This window comes from Aulostomus chinensis, chromosome 16 (assembly GCF_037954235.1).
Source record: "Aulostomus chinensis isolate RoL2024-O1b breed Wild chromosome 16, RoL_Achi_v1.0, whole genome shotgun sequence".
NCBI classification, from domain to species: Eukaryota; Metazoa; Chordata; class Actinopteri; order Syngnathiformes; family Aulostomidae; genus Aulostomus; species Aulostomus chinensis.
Window position 1 is genome coordinate 17309649 of NC_141335.1, and position 15534 is coordinate 17325182.

The following is a 15534-nucleotide window of genomic DNA, read 5'->3' on the forward strand; positions in this document are numbered from 1 at the left end:
CTGCTGCCAGAATATTTAGAAGTGTCACAATCCAGACTTCCTTACAATGTTTTCCTTTTCCAGATGAATCCTGTTTCCTCCCTCCTACTAGCAGATGGCACCTCCCCCATCCTGTCCTACCACTGGTCCACAGATCCCCTCCTTTTCCCTCTTTCTCATGGCTGATGTCAAAAGCTCTTTCTCAAAACTGGAGTATTACATCACTGATGTATCAAACTGTCAGCATAAAGGTACACAGAGAAAGAACCAGAAAAGAGATCATCCTGCCTGTCATCTAGAAGCAGAGGTAGCAACAGCGCTTAATCGATTTCTGTAAATGATAAAGGCTCAAAGGTAGACTAACTCATTCCAAACAATGGCCACAGTTGAGGCTATGTTGTGTTGTTGTTGTACAGTGCTGCTTAAGTTCATTCACAAGTTGGGGTAGCATTACACCAGTGTTGTTTGGATCTAAAAAATAAAAAAAAGAACAACAACAAAAAAAACCAAATGTCATAGTCTATAAAAAAATTGGTTTGGACAATGACAGGTGTTCATATTAAATGTGACAAAAGTTTCAAACAGGGATTTGAGGCCATTTTATAAGGTAAGCAAACAGATTGTGTGTAGTTGATGGGATAGATGGCGAAAATAATACACTGCTGTGATATCTCGCCAACTGTATAAACATACACAGAGGCAGAGTGGGTTAACAGAACATTGCACTTCTTATCCACCAGCTGAGAATCAGCATCTTGGTAAAAAGACATCATTGGAACAGGGCAATAGTTCAATCAAAACACTGGCAATGTTGATTTTACAGGTAAATGTAAATGTCTGTAATACACAGAGCATGATGTGTCTCCACTAAACATACATTGTTTGGTTCTCTGTAATTAGAGCAAGAGTCCAAATAACTTGGCCTTTTTATGGCACAACTGCAGAATCTCTGTGTGAAAGTAGCCACCATTTGCTAAATTAGAGTTGTGTGACAGCAACGTTAAGAAGTTACCTTTAACTTTGTCTGTGATGTGATCCATCATTTAAAAGGTCAATAAAACTGACTACTCTGCAGAGCAGTTGTCATTCACCTGATGCTGATTAAAAATAAGCAGTGATTTCATTCACAGGAGAGCAGCTTGGAAATAAAGGTTGAGTTTATGGACTGCATTTAAAAGTTTCAATGAGGCTCTTAAGTCTGATAACAGAAATGCATCAAAGACAGCAAATACAACATATGGAGATATTGTGATATAGTACTGCATTCACAAATGTTAACAGACAACAAACAGTGACCAGGCTTACTGCTTTGCAGAACAGTCTACTGTGGCTGCAGTTGGAGACCCTTTCTCCCAATTATCAGTCATTTGAAATATCCATATGGCTGATATGATAGTTTAGGTACTGTCATTAACATTTATTTAAGTGGATTTCTTCAGATAAAGGTTGTCTGTCGTGCCTCTTACCCAATGAGAGCTGTGTAGTTCTGTTGTTCCTAAAGAAGGTGATGGTTTATGACTTAATGTTGCTAAAACCTCTCAACTAAAACACTTGGGAGACACAGGTCTCTTCATGGTCAGGGTGTTAAATCTCCCAACCCCCTCAACACCCACGAAATCCCTGTCTGACGCTGCCCCTCCCCCACACAATTCACATACAGATGTCAACAACAGGGTAAAGAACTTTACTGTGCACTTCTATGTAAATGAAGTACCTTCAGTTGTCTGGAAGCTTCAGGTCAGCAGCTGACCATGATCAGACTTAGTGAGATGGTTTCAACAGAGAAAGTCAGGTCTGGTACAAAGATTCATTGTTATTTTAGCTCTTGTGTACAGTGATATACACACTTCTTAGCAGATACAGTGGTTCTTATTCCTATGTTTTCCAGTAAAAATCATTTGTATTTACATTTTTTTATTCAGTTGGCTTTCAGGAGAGATGGTAACAAGCAGCAACAATGACAACTAGCTGAATAATCATTATTATGGTCTTCATGTTTGCTGACAAGATAAATACACAGACAGGGAAATAATAGTAGCACTGCTGTTAAGCATTCAATGTATTTATCAAAATCTGCATTCACAGAGAAATTCAGAGCTGGCACAAAGTTGTTGCATAGGCTGGACCCTGGCCCAAATCTGCTGTAGCCACAGCCAGTTAGCCTAGCCTCTTTTACATAGCACTTTCCAGATGGGAATATTAACATTCTGTTACACTTAGTACAAAATACAATAGGACAGACTGGGATAACACATTGCTGTGCCTCTGATCTACCAATGGAGGTAGTAACAGCACTGAATTAACATCTGAGTAAAATTAAATGCCAGAACAGTTACTTTTGCTGATTGAGTTAATCTTTCTGCCTGGTGGCTGTTTCACTGGTGAATAATTTCAAATTTTTGTCAGCCAAGTTAATTGTGGTTGGTCTAATGCAGTGGTCAGACACACAGAGGTATAATCGTTGGCACACTGATGATAAGCAGTATCCTTTCAGCAGGATTCATTCGGTGTAATGTGGGGCATCGTGTTTTGTTTGATTGACAGTGCACCCTTCCACCTGTCATTAAAATGGCACAGAAAACAGCAAGGTTAAAAGATGCGGTGGTATTTAGCATAGCAGTACTGGCAAAATACTGTGACTCAATTGCAAGAGACGAGCTGTGCTGCTTAAACCCACACACAAAAAAAGGGCAAGACGTAGCCAAGGTGTTTATGGAATATTTTGAGGAGCGAGAAATTTACATCGGGAACATTTTTGCAATGACAACAGAGGGCGCTCCTGAAATGGTCAGGAGACAAAAGGGAGCTATCAGATTGATTGAAGAAAAAGTTGGCCACCCCATCAGAAACTTCACTGTATAATATACCAAGAAAACTCTGTACAAAGATATCAGAGTCAGAATGAGGGTATGATCAGAGCGGCAAAGGTCATTAACTTCATAGTAAAGGGATCTGTTCTGGCACACCAACATTTCCAGTCCCTGCTTGAGGAGATGGACTGCACATACAAAAATCTCCCTCTCCAGTGCACAGTTAGGTGACTGGGTTGTGGAAATGTTTTGAAGCGATTGACTAGCTGCTTTGATGCTATGAAGCCCTTTCTGGCTGACAAGGTAACCATACATACCTTGAGGATGAGAGGTGGGTTGTGAAACATGTTTTCCACTGACATTAAGGGACACCTGAACAAGCTGAATCTCTGACAGCAATGTGCTGGACAAACTGTTTTGGACCTGCTTGACACCTGGAAAATTTTGTCTTCAAGATAGCTATATTCTCTGCCAATGGTGCTACCTATACTTTTCACTACTTCAGACACTTATGAGGGCTGTCCTCTAAGCACAACATCAGCACAGCCATAATATGTGCATACATGCACCAGCTCGAACAGGGAAAAGAACTTTACGGTGCATATTTATGTAAATGAAGTACGTTCAATTGTCTGGAAGATTCTAGCTTGTGCATACATGCACGAGCTAGAATCTGAGTTTGAAAAGCTGTTTGGAGACTTTCGGAGGTATGGACCTATGCTCTCCTTCTTGATCAAGTCTGAAAGCTTTGATGGACATGAACTGGATTAATTTCTGATTGGCTGGTTAGATACACACAACCTGGAAATGCAGCTGATTGAGCTGAAGAGTTTGACACTGTGGATGACTAAGTTTGCAAAGACTGCAGTGCCAAATCACAGAGCTTGTATCTTCAACTGCTGGACATCTGCACCAAACAACTGAAGCACTGCACTGGCTTTATTTTTATATGACAAACGCACTCAGCCCCTCCCACAGTCATTTAACAACAAACCACTCTGGGGCATATTTGCAACCTGGAACTAACTACCACCCCCAGACAATGGAGGTCAGAAAAAGCAAAGAAGGGACAGGGATCACAGCAGCCCTTTTTAGACACAGAATGTGCCAAATTTGCAGCCTGGTAAAGGTGGGAATTTGCTGTCTTGTCTGTGTGAAATGGAGGCAGAATATTCCCCTTTCCAGAAAAGCCACCATTTGTGTGGACATAAACATGTGACGTGACATGCAGCACAAAGTTGCGCATTAACAGCGACGTACAACATATACACTGGGAGAATATTTAGCCCCGTGACAGTCTGGCAAACTTCATAGTGTTCTCCGTTCAACCTCCCTCTGCTGCTGCTGCTGCTGCTGTCGTGGTCACAGACCTGGTGACACTTTTTTCGTGAGTTTTCAACTTGCTGGTGAGCTCCTCCATGACCTTTTCATACAACAAGTCATCCTTCACAGTCCCATGAGGTGGTTATCTACGGTCGTCTCGCCAGTGATGGTTAACAGCTCCCTGATCTCAGCAGTTCCCCAGGTGCACGTCTTGCTGAAGTGACGATGCGTCAAAAGAGTATTTAGCCTTGTGACAGTCTGTAAGTTTCAAAACACTAGTTCGCTGCTCTGGCCGCCAGCAGCGTTGGTGTTGTCATTCTCAGAGGTGTTTGATGCAGGAGAACCGGCGAACGTCATGTTTACGAGTCTGTGTCATCATCGACACCTCCGTCCGCCTCACACTGAGCCAGCACATTAACAGCTTGGATTCACATAGCAATAGCAGTGGAGGCGGCACTAAGTGTACACTAGGAGGAGGAATATTGCCTGGCCAGATTTGACCCCAATTTGCTACACTGCGTCTGAAACCTTGGACTGAGCCACAAAAAAGACGAGTAAATTAGCAGCTTGGTGGCCAGTGCTAAAGCACCTACTGACTGGTAGGCATCTATTTATTAGTAGTAGGCCTTCACTCAGTTTTAGTGTGGACATTTAGCTGTTTGTGCTTGTCTTCAAACTGTTGATGTGGCTATTTCATGAGGAGGGTAACATTCTTATGTAGAACTTTTTTTAAAGTCTCTGTTTTGACATTTCCTCCTAGTGTAATATATTTTTTTAAATACGTTACTGAAAGCAGTGTTTTGAAATGGGATCTTAACATAATTTTTAAGCCCATGCTGTTAAAAAAATCTATTAAAATGTTGTTTATGTGGCCTGTAGGGGTACAATAAAATTATAGGTCTCCTGAATCATAATCAAACTTGATGTTGATTATGGTACACTCAAGCAAAAAAATTATACTGGCACTCTATGTCAAAAGCCCTTATCACACTGTCACAAAAGCTGTGTTGTTGCCCCCCAAATTCCCGGGGTGCCTCGTGTTCACACTGACTGACACGGGCTGTGGGGGATAAATATTAAACTGAAAGGTACTACACACCAAGGTGCCAATGTGTTAATCACTAGAAAACTACAGAGAAGAAAACAAAGTACATAATCTGGCTCTGTATCAAGTTAATTTTTTATTGTGATAATGTTTCAACTTCCTGCCTTCTTTCAGATCAACAATTTCCATAGGATACACATTCTGGTATTTTTGGCCACACCCCACAGGGTAGATAAGTAAGGGCGTGTTTCCACTGGCTCCACACCTTCTCATTTCATGTTTTTCCTTTATTTTCATGACCATTTACATCATGGATTCTCACTGAAGGCATAAAAACTATGAATGAACACATATGGAATTATGTAGTTAACAAAAAATGTGAAATAATTCAAAAAATGTTTTATATTTTAGATTCTTCAAAATAGCCACCCTTTGCTTTGATTACTGCCTCTTTGCTACATATTCCATATATCTTGCTTCATGTATTTGATGTCTTCAGTATATATCTACAACTGATATTTCCAACCAGTCGATCGAGGTCTACTGGTCGACTGCAGACTGACCTCAAGTCGATCGTGAGTGATCGTGTGTGAAAGAATGAACGTCTTTTGTGTGTGTGTGTAATAAAGTTTTATTAAATGCGAGTCCTTGCCTGCGTACCCTATCACACCATGGATAACACATCCACACAAAAGTTTTTTTTAAAAAGTAGGTCACGTTTATGTTACCTACATAACCTTAGTGTGTGTTGGGGTCAAATCCGTGACAGGAAGTTGAAAGCTGTCAACAGTAGCTCACATGCTAACATGGCTAAGGTGAAACAAGGCAAAACCTACCACTTTCACATTGAATGGGAGGAAGAATTTTTTTTAAAATTCTCACCAAAAGCCAGTTTGCCTGATCTGCAATGCAACGATGGCTTTGGCAAAGAAAGGGAATCTGGAGTGCCATTTCCCGAACACATGAGCTATGAGAGCGAATTCCCCTGCAAAAACTCCTCTTCGCAGCACTGTTTTGCTCTGCCTGTGGAAAAACATGAGTTTGAGCATCAGCAGAAGGAGCTGACAAGAAGAACCATATCACAGCCAAGTTGTACCTGAGTGTGGTGGGCACACAGGGGGATGCCAGTCACTTTACCTAAAGCCGGTGGTGCTCGTGAAGGAGGGGCATCGGCCGGCCCCGCAACTGAGGAGATTGACTAAACCAGAGGTTTACTGGTCTTGCATGAGTTTCTGCTCTGATGTTGTTGCGAATAGTGACTGCTTTTGAAATATCACTGAGTTTTAAATCACTATATTCAGAAACATGAACTACCTCTGTTTTGTGATTTTTTTCATAAGTTCTGAATGCCAGTCTTGGCAGCATTTTCACTTTGGCTTTTTTTAGTAGGCACCTTTTCCAGGTGTCTAAGTTGTTTTCAATTAAACCGTTTAATGCCTGCTTTACCACAGCGTATTTTCCTTTCTAAGTTGGTTTATGGGGCTGAAGTGGTTGCTATTTCTTGATACTTTGCACAATAAGACTAAATACAATTTTTTCTAATGTTTGACCCAATGCTCATCTTTTCATCATCAGATAGAGTTCTGAGGTTAATTACTGTAGGCCAGACATAACATGTATGGGTTTGCGATCTTGAAACTGGACTGGTAGATCTCGGGAGGCTGGCTACTTGAAAAGCAGATCTTGAGTCGCAAAAAGGTTGGGCACCCCTGATCTACAATGTAAAAAGCAGGTCTGTGAAGGAGTTGTAGCTTCAATAACACACGTGAGTTTAAATCCTAACATGACTGTAGATCCCGAAGAAGGTCAGAGGGCTGAAACATGATTACAATGAAAACTTTAATGTATGTGGAGCCAGAGTACACAAAACATTATTTTCTACAAAAAGATTTACACCCACTATTCTTTTTTATGTAATTTCCTGGATATGATGATTCATGTAGCTAAAGATGAGACACTGTGCTTCCTATTAATTTCTATTGAGAGTTGCACATGTAAACTTATCAGCCAGCCAGGAGAGGAAAAAACCCACAACGAAAAAAATCATAGAGGCATTAGTAAAACTAGACTTAAGGCAATTGTAAAAATAAATAAATAAATAAAAATAGTCTGTCCAAGACACTGAAATCAGTCAAAGCTACTCTGCTCTATATGATTTAGTACAAATTACAAATGTGGTCCAAATCAAAACATCAGATTTCAGGGCCTGTTGAGTTGCAGCTGTGAATGTTGTCATTTCACAGGATTGTGCAACATCCTGTATCAAGCTAATGCAGACTGGTTTGACTGTTGGGGAGCAAGGACCAAACAGTGGGGCGCCTGGAGTGAGATTCTGCATTCAAGTTGTGCAAGAATAATTACAACAAATCAAAAAATGGATGGTCTTTTCATCATTTACTGATTGAGAAAGGTTGGTTTCTGGGACTTCTTTATCCACACAAAGTTCGATAGTTGCCTTGACAACGACTGCAAACTGAAACTCTAGGCAGAAGGCAGCAGCATTCAGACCTGCTGGCTTTCCCATCTGACTGGAATAATTCACAAGTGACTTACAAGTTTCAATGACCTCATGCAGATTTTTTTAAGCTCGTAAGTTAAAAAGCACATCAATAATTGTCTGGTATTTAGCTCTCTTCCCGCAGCAGTAGGGTGCAGTCTCTTAAGAAATATATCAATTACATTATATAACACTGGAGTATTGCCAACCCCTAGAGAGCATGGTCACATACAGTATATTTAATAAAGACAAAAACAATCCAACAAAACTCCTTAATATTCAACAGTGACCGGGATGGTAAAAAGACACGATTAAAAGTATAAGAAGCAGCTAAATTGATCAGGACAAAGTAAATTGAACAGGAAGTATTTTAATCTTCATGCAATTAAGTGCATTTCACGATGATTACTGTGATCCTTCGCTGTAGATTACCATGTGTATATTGACGGAAATAACAGGCCCACTTTGAAGAATGTGAACATCACGAAAATAGACGTGACTTTTTGTACTCAGTGTGTGCCGAATTAAACTCGATCGACATCTGAAAACAGCTACTATATTGGGACGTAGCTATAAATGGCTTTCTTTCAGATAAGCGAGCAACCACTAAATGGTAAAAAATTTCAATGGAGTCCGTTTATATTTTGGTAGATACACTACGACAGAATGTGACATTAAAGAAAACTTTTATCAATCAGGTCGACATAGGGCCGTTGCAGTCGTTGAAAGGGTGAACGTCTGTCTACCAGTAATTTAAAATGGGATTCGGGCTTAACGAGACGCCCGTAGCAGTGCGGCCTGGGCGGGGGCAGAACACTGCGTTACCTGAGGACATGATGCAGACTTTTTTGCTGCAGTCACAACTCCGATGGGAAGGGCCATGTGAACGCATTCTTAACCGTTATGAAGGACCAAATGTGCTATATCGGCTCTCCGAGGCTATAAAAACAACCGACAAAAGCCTCGCTGTTAAAAACCTTAACAGTAACGATGATAACTTTTAATCTGGCCATGCTTATCCGCGGAGTGATGATGTGCAGGCTAGTAGGCGAGGTCCCGTTCACTGCGGTTACCATTGGTAGATACAGGGCAGTGCCTACCAGCCCACACAACCTCACTGCACTGCAGCGGAGGTGCGGACTCCCGTTCAAATGTTAATATTATGGCCACCGAACATTTGTGTCAGTCAACACGATTTTTTGTTCCGCAAACTTCAGAAAACCACCGAATGGAACGTGAATGTCGTACCGAAGCACAAATTGTGAAAGTGCGCGCGCAGAAATTGCTATCTGTAATAACCACCACTCAAAACTGTTGAAAATAGCGAACTGGCCTACGTACCTGTTATGATATTCTCAGTCGCTGTCTCTTTCGCAGTCATCATATCCCGCAGTTTCACCTCCTCCCGAGCCTTCTGTCCGATACAGCTACACCAAGCAATCTTCCTGCTTTACTGGGAATAGGGGGCCAAAGAAGAAAATAATAGCAACACTCTGCCCGCTGGGTACAGTGCACTCTACAACTTCGCTTCGCTGTGTCCGGTTTAATGGAAAAGACAGTGGGAGCACATGGAGAAAATGAGGGTACGGAGGTTTCTGAAGGAGGGGGGCGGCAGTGAGCGTCAGCAGTTTAGAGGATGTTGGACATCAGACCACTGCAGCCCCCTGACCGCCCCTCCCATCACATTCGTCGCTGTCCTGGCCTGGGATACTGCTGCTCTGTCTGCTGCATCTCTGCGCAGGACAGCCATGGAGATGCTGTGTCCACTTTTAGACAAAGATTAGCGTCTAGACTTAATGTATATATTATTGGTTTTAATGGAGAGCAAACTTTGAACACGAAAAGGGAAATCTAAGAATGTAAGAATGCAGCGTTTTTATGAACTGATTATTTTTCTTTCTGTTATCAACAGCCTCATTTACATGATTAATCAATGATTGATGTGGATGGATTGGATGTGGTTGTTTCCATTCATGTCAGAATTAATAGTTCTAGAGAACAGTAAACCTGGCTAGAATGACAGTCTAGTAATAGGTTGTAGTCAAGGGCAGATGGGTTCACTGATGATGTCTTGGAGAACTATGGGTCATCTGTACATCCCAGTTGGACCATGTATGTGTTGTTGTTGTTTTTTAAACCAGTTTATAAGTAACATTGGTTCAGTTTACACCTTGCATTGCAATATTTTTTAATTAGATTGTAGTCGTATAGCACTCCAGTCTGTCAAACCACCTTCTGAAGTTGTCAAGGACAAATTCTGAACAACAGTGTAAATGAAAATGCTCCTGCAGTTGGCATACCGCAAATTTAGTGATCAGAAACTACTCGAAGTAGTACTATTCGTTATTGAGGTGCTGGGGGGGGGGGGGGGTCATGCTTACCAGTAGTGATGAGAAGCGAAAGCTAATGGTACATACGTATGAGGGGACTAGGTTAATCAGATACTCTAAACTGACCATAGGTGTGGCTGTGAGAGTGAATGGTTGATTGTCTATATGTGTTGGCCCTGCGATGGACTGGGTTTACCCTGCCTCTAGCCTGAAGGCAGCTGGGATAGGCTCCAGCCCCCCATCCCTTAACAGGATAAGCGGTAAGCCACACCTACAGTCATTTTAGAGTATCCAATTAACCTAGTCCCCCTCTTGTATGTCTTTGGACTGTGGAAGGAAGTCGGAGTACCTGGAGAAAACCTACACAGGCACGGGGAAAACATGCAAACTCCACAAAGAAAGATCCCATGGTCAAGCTGGGGCTGGAACCTGGAACCTTCTTGCTGTGAGGCAACAGTGCTAGCTACTGCACCACTGTGCCACCCTTGCTACATTTATGTGCGCACTAATATTCCACAATTATTCTGAAAATTACGAGCTCGTAGTCAAGGGCAGACATGGAATATGTCGATATTAGGACGGATTTTAGTGGCAATCTTTGGACGTGTGTACAGTTTATTCAGAATATGTATCTAGAATCAGGATTTTTAGAATATCAATTCTTCCAAACAGAGCCCATGTCAGGCTGCAACTGAACAGACCCAAAGGCAGACTCAAGATGTCAAATGGAATATTTTTATTCAAGTTTTGACTGGGACTGGGAATGGACAACGAGGAAGAAGTGGCAGAGCTGATGTAAAGGGCAATGAGATGGCTGAGGGCAAGCAAGGTGGGCTTGCTGGAGAACAGGCAGATGAGCAGGCAGGCACATTACTGGCAGGAGGTGGTTGCAGCAATGATCCTGAGCACAAACAAGCAGGTTAGCACAAAGTGCAAGACAAACTTGCAGATATAGGCGGCCTGACATTAACTAGCACTATAGCTGATACAACGATCTGGCAAAGAGTGAATGAATAGCCGGTAGATATACTGCTTGAATTGATTAGTGGATGGGTTGCAGGTGAGTCAGGTTGGCAGCTGGTGATTAGGAGGATGGCCACTTCCAGACAGAGAGGACAAACAAGACACACAAGACACGAAAGGGGAGGGGAAAACAGAGGGAAGAACAAGGGAATGAGGAGGCACCACTGGACTATGACAGCCAAAGCAGAGAAATACTTATATCTACTTGATAGTAATTTAACCCAAGACTGAATGGTATTTAAAGCTGTTCTCTTTGCAAAAATTCAAAAACAAAATGGAAGTAGGAGGTGATTTAAGGGTTAGGGTTTGAGTTTTTTGATCAGTGCAAAAACATGGCTTTTGACAAATTTCCTTGCACCATTCTGAAGCACAATTGCTCCTTCCCCACTCTCCCTTTGGCTGGTATTTGGTCAGGACCCAGAACCTTCTTGCTGTGAGGTGACAGTGCAAACCACTGCACCATGGTGTTACCTCAATTATTGATATGTTCAGTGATATGTACAGTTCAACAAACAAATATTTGTCGAACTGTAGAACTGCAATTGGAGTGCTGTTTTACTGAACATCAGCATAGCTCTGATATAGCTGAACATAATCACAACTATGCTGAAATTCAGTTCCCCCATTTCATTGCAATAATATGTCTCCCATGACATTCCCCAGAATTTGGCAGTACATTAGTCAAGAAGAAATCAGTTCTCTTTTTAGGCACCAGGCTCACAGTCTTACTCACAGAATGAGGTAGTCATAAAATTGCAGCTCTGCCAGAGCAAGTCATCTAATAATAATAATAATAATAATACATTTTATTTATAAGGCGCCTTTCAAGGCACTCAAGGTCGCCGTACAACAGTTTAAAAAAACAATAAAACATGCACAATTTAAAAGAAGAACAACAGAAGTCTCTAGCAGAGCACAGAAAAGGGCATTCAGCCATACGCCTGTCTACTAAGGTGAGTTTTGAGAAGTTTTTACTGGCATCTACTGGCCATGACATTGTGAACATTTTGTTGACATTTTCAACATTAAATTTAAAAGTGGCTCCCAGGTGTTCACGGAACAATTACCTCTTTTTAGAGATTTGTCCACCTCAGATTGTACCCACTACCAAACTTTATATGTATCTTGAGTGTGAATTTTACCTGTTTGAATGTTCTCTTCCCGATTTCACTTCTCACCCAAATCACCATTAAAATGAATATATACCCCGAGTTAATTATGGAACTCAAATTTGTGATTATTTATCAACCCAAGACAATTGATGGAAACCAAGCAATTGAGTTTTTACAGTGGGGGCGAGCGGTGTCCATGATCTTAACTTACTTATGGAAAAGAAGGATAACATTCCTTCAAGTGTCTTTGTACAAAACTTTTACTTACAGCACTCAACTATTTTTCTTTTGTTTGCGGTTACATTCAGCATATAGGCCAGGGGAGGTTATTGGCAAATTTCTCTTTCTTCACACCAACTTAAAAAAAATTGGTCACTTGATCATTACATACAACAGGTTGAATTTCTAAGCTCTGTTGTACATTTCACAACAGCCTTACAAGACATGCCTTTTGACTGTTGTACATTTTGCAACAGCCTTACAAGACATGCCTTTTGAATGGCACCAAGTCTGGTTTAATATTTAGCAGCTTCCAGAATCTTGAACATGAGCAAAGTCATTACAATTTAATACATAGAATGTTCTCAACTCCCAGAAAGCTTTGTATAATAAAACATCTATGGGTTTTAACATGCCAACATGCACCATTTGAACCATATAGGCAATAGGGTCTTATTTACATTGGTTTGGGTAGTGTTTTCCAGTTGCCAGATTTTGGCAAAAAAATTTACAATTTCTCTGTATAAGTGTATCTGTGTATCATTCTTCACTCACCTTTTTTCCATCTTTGCTGGGCTGAAAGTACCCCCTGTGCAGAGCAAATGGAGAGTGACACAGGATCACAATCATTGAGGTGATATGGGAATGAGATGGGAACGATGCCTGTAGCAGAAGGCCGTCCCCATTTGGCCTGCATCTGCTCTATGTTCCTGCCTGTTAAAAGAAAGGTTTTCGTCACCACTGTTGCATGATGTACTTTCTCATGGAGAATTGTTGGGTGCAAATTCACTGTGAGAGTGGTACTGAACCAATTCCACTTGTAAAGTCAAGTCAATTTTATTTGTCAAGCTCCAGATCACAACAAAATCTCATGACACTTAACAAGTAGAGTAGGGCTCGTACCACTCTCCTTCAGTGGTTTTAAGGCTATCATGCCAGACTATATGTGACTCCTCCAGTTTGGAGGAGCGCCATATTCTCTCCAGTTTCTGAGGTTTTTGTTTTAGCTGGTTTCAGAATTGTACCAAGGTGCTTATTTCCTTGGATTCATAGTTTTCTTTTTAGCGGGGCAATAGAGTCCAAAGTTGTTCTGTGCGGTGCCTGTTGCACAATTGATAAAATGATCATTTTGGGAGGGACTAAGGCTGACAACAGTGTCCTCTCTTATAATGGGACATGACACTAAATTTGGCAAAAATAGAATCACTTCCTTAAATCTAGCTATGGCCTGATCAGAGAAACATCTAGAAAGTACAGTTTTCCTTAGTGGAGTGTAGTCAATAAGTACAAATTCGACAGTGATTAATAGATGGAGACATAAAAGCATATTCTGAGGAAACTATGAACTATGTTCAGCTTCAGTTCCATGTGTTAGGATGAGGCTGAGGGTTTGGTTGTGACAGTGAATGTACACACTGATGGAAACCGATAGATCATTTTTTGAAAATTCTTTTATATCTCTTTTAGACTCAAACTAGGCAACTGGACTCAACCTCTTGTAAGTGAAGACATTTTGCCTCTCATCCAAGAAGCTTCTTCAGTTCTAAAATTCTGGTGGGGAGTATCAGGTATATAACCACCCAAGGGGGTGTTGGCAAAAAACAAGTGGTCGTCAGGCCAGAACAATAGGCTCAGTAGGTGGTGATGTGAGTCGTTGGCCTCAGTTTCGTGTCGTTACCCCTCCTAGCCCTCTTAGGAGGGTCGTTCAGGTCACCTGAATGAAGGCGTGAAACTGGCTGCACCTCCTGGGGAGGGATCTAAGGATGGCATTGTAGGTGGGTGATAAGTGGTGTCTGAGGTCCCCTCCTCTGTTCAAAGATGGACGTTCTAGTTTGACATGAATGGCTTCTTTCACCCGTCTTTCAAACCATATGTCCTCCCTGGCTAGAACACGTACCTTGTGGTGTTCAAAGTGCTCCTTCTCCTTGAGGTTGAGGTGGACTGCTGAGGCCTGGCCTGTGGTTGTGACCCTCCTTTGTTGCGCCATGCGTTTGTGCAGTTGTTGTTTTGTCTCCCCTATGTACAGGTCAGAACAAATCTTGTTACACTGGACTGCATAAACAACATTACTCTGTTTATGCCTTGGAACCTTGTCTTTAGGATGGACAAGTTTTTGCCTCAGGGTGTTGCTGGGCTTAAAGTGCATGGGAATCTGATGTGTGTTAAAGATCCTTCTGAGTTTCTTTGAAACTCCTGCCACATATGAGATGACGATGCTCCTCTTCTTCTGGGCTTCATCTTTCTTATCCTCCCTGGGCAGTTCTTGGCAGTTTTAATGAAAGCCCAGTTCGGATAACCTCAATTTTGGAGAGCTGAGTGGACAACCCAGTCTCATGTCAAGTCTCCAGTCTCCACAGTGCAAAACGTATCAGTTCTACGATAAAGGCCTAAAAATCGTGAAATGTGTACGTTTTTTTTCCCTATTCTTTTCTCTTGGAACGCTGGTAGGTCATGTGTCTCTTTCGTGCGGGCCTCTCAAAATAAAAACATAGCAGCCACTCCTGTCATTTTCGGAGGATAGTGCCTTATTCCAAGATAGTCTTGATTTAAAAAAGCATTTTTAGGACATTTCTGGCGAGAAATATACTTTTTATTTTCATAAGATTTGCTCAGTTCTTGTATATAATCTTTGATTGGTTTGTTATTACGATGAATCTTTCACCTCTCGGAAGAGAGTCATTACAGTGTCACGTTTTCTGCAGTGATTATGGTTAAAACACAGCAGATCCATCGCAGATCCATCGGGAGCAATCAGGGATTCAGTATCTTGCTCAAGGATACTTCGACATGGTCACTGGGAGAAGTGAGGATTGAATCAGTTACCCATCGGTTGCTAGCCGGCCACTCTACCTCTGAGCCGTATTAGTGTATTAGTGTCTTTTAAATAATTTGTTAATTTTAAGATTATTTTTGGTATTATTTTTAAATGATACATTTACCATGAATATTTAATTTACAGTACACAAATGGCCTTGTTTCAATTTCTTATACAGTAGAGAGTGTATCAGTTTTGAATCAAATGGCAACTTCAGGTGAAGGGCCAGACAAAGAACGGTTCAACAGACCCCTCATGGAAGTAACGCCAAAGAATTTGTGTACCCAGCCCAGAGGGGCACCGGGACCCTGCCCTGGAGCCAGACCCGGGTTAGGGGCTCGATGGAGAGCGCCTGATGGCCGGGCCTTGTTTCATGGGGCC

General features: G+C 41.6%; 1 protein-coding gene and 1 long non-coding RNA gene across 6 annotated transcripts in view; both read right to left on the reverse strand.

The window, feature by feature from the left end:
- hspa12a (heat shock protein family A (Hsp70) member 12A) overlaps window positions 1-9359 on the reverse strand; it is a 63229-nt gene extending 53870 nt beyond the window's left edge. For all 5 annotated transcript variants that reach the window (XM_086179987.1, XM_086179985.1, XM_086179988.1 and 2 more), the window contains exon 1: window positions 8996-9359. In XM_086179987.1, the coding sequence (XP_086036113.1) occupies window positions 8996-9038 (43 nt within the window). In that variant the 5' untranslated portion in view covers window positions 9039-9359. The remainder of the gene's footprint in view (window positions 1-8995) is intronic.
- Window positions 9360-10741: 1382 nt separating this feature from the next.
- LOC147247698 (uncharacterized) lies at window positions 10742-14464 on the reverse strand. The gene is made up of 3 exons (XR_015109337.1): window positions 14236-14464; window positions 12894-13052; window positions 10742-10885 (listed from the first exon to the last, which is right to left on the reverse strand). It is a non-coding gene; the product is annotated as an uncharacterized LOC147247698 (long non-coding RNA).
- Window positions 14465-15534: the final 1070 nt, after the last annotated feature.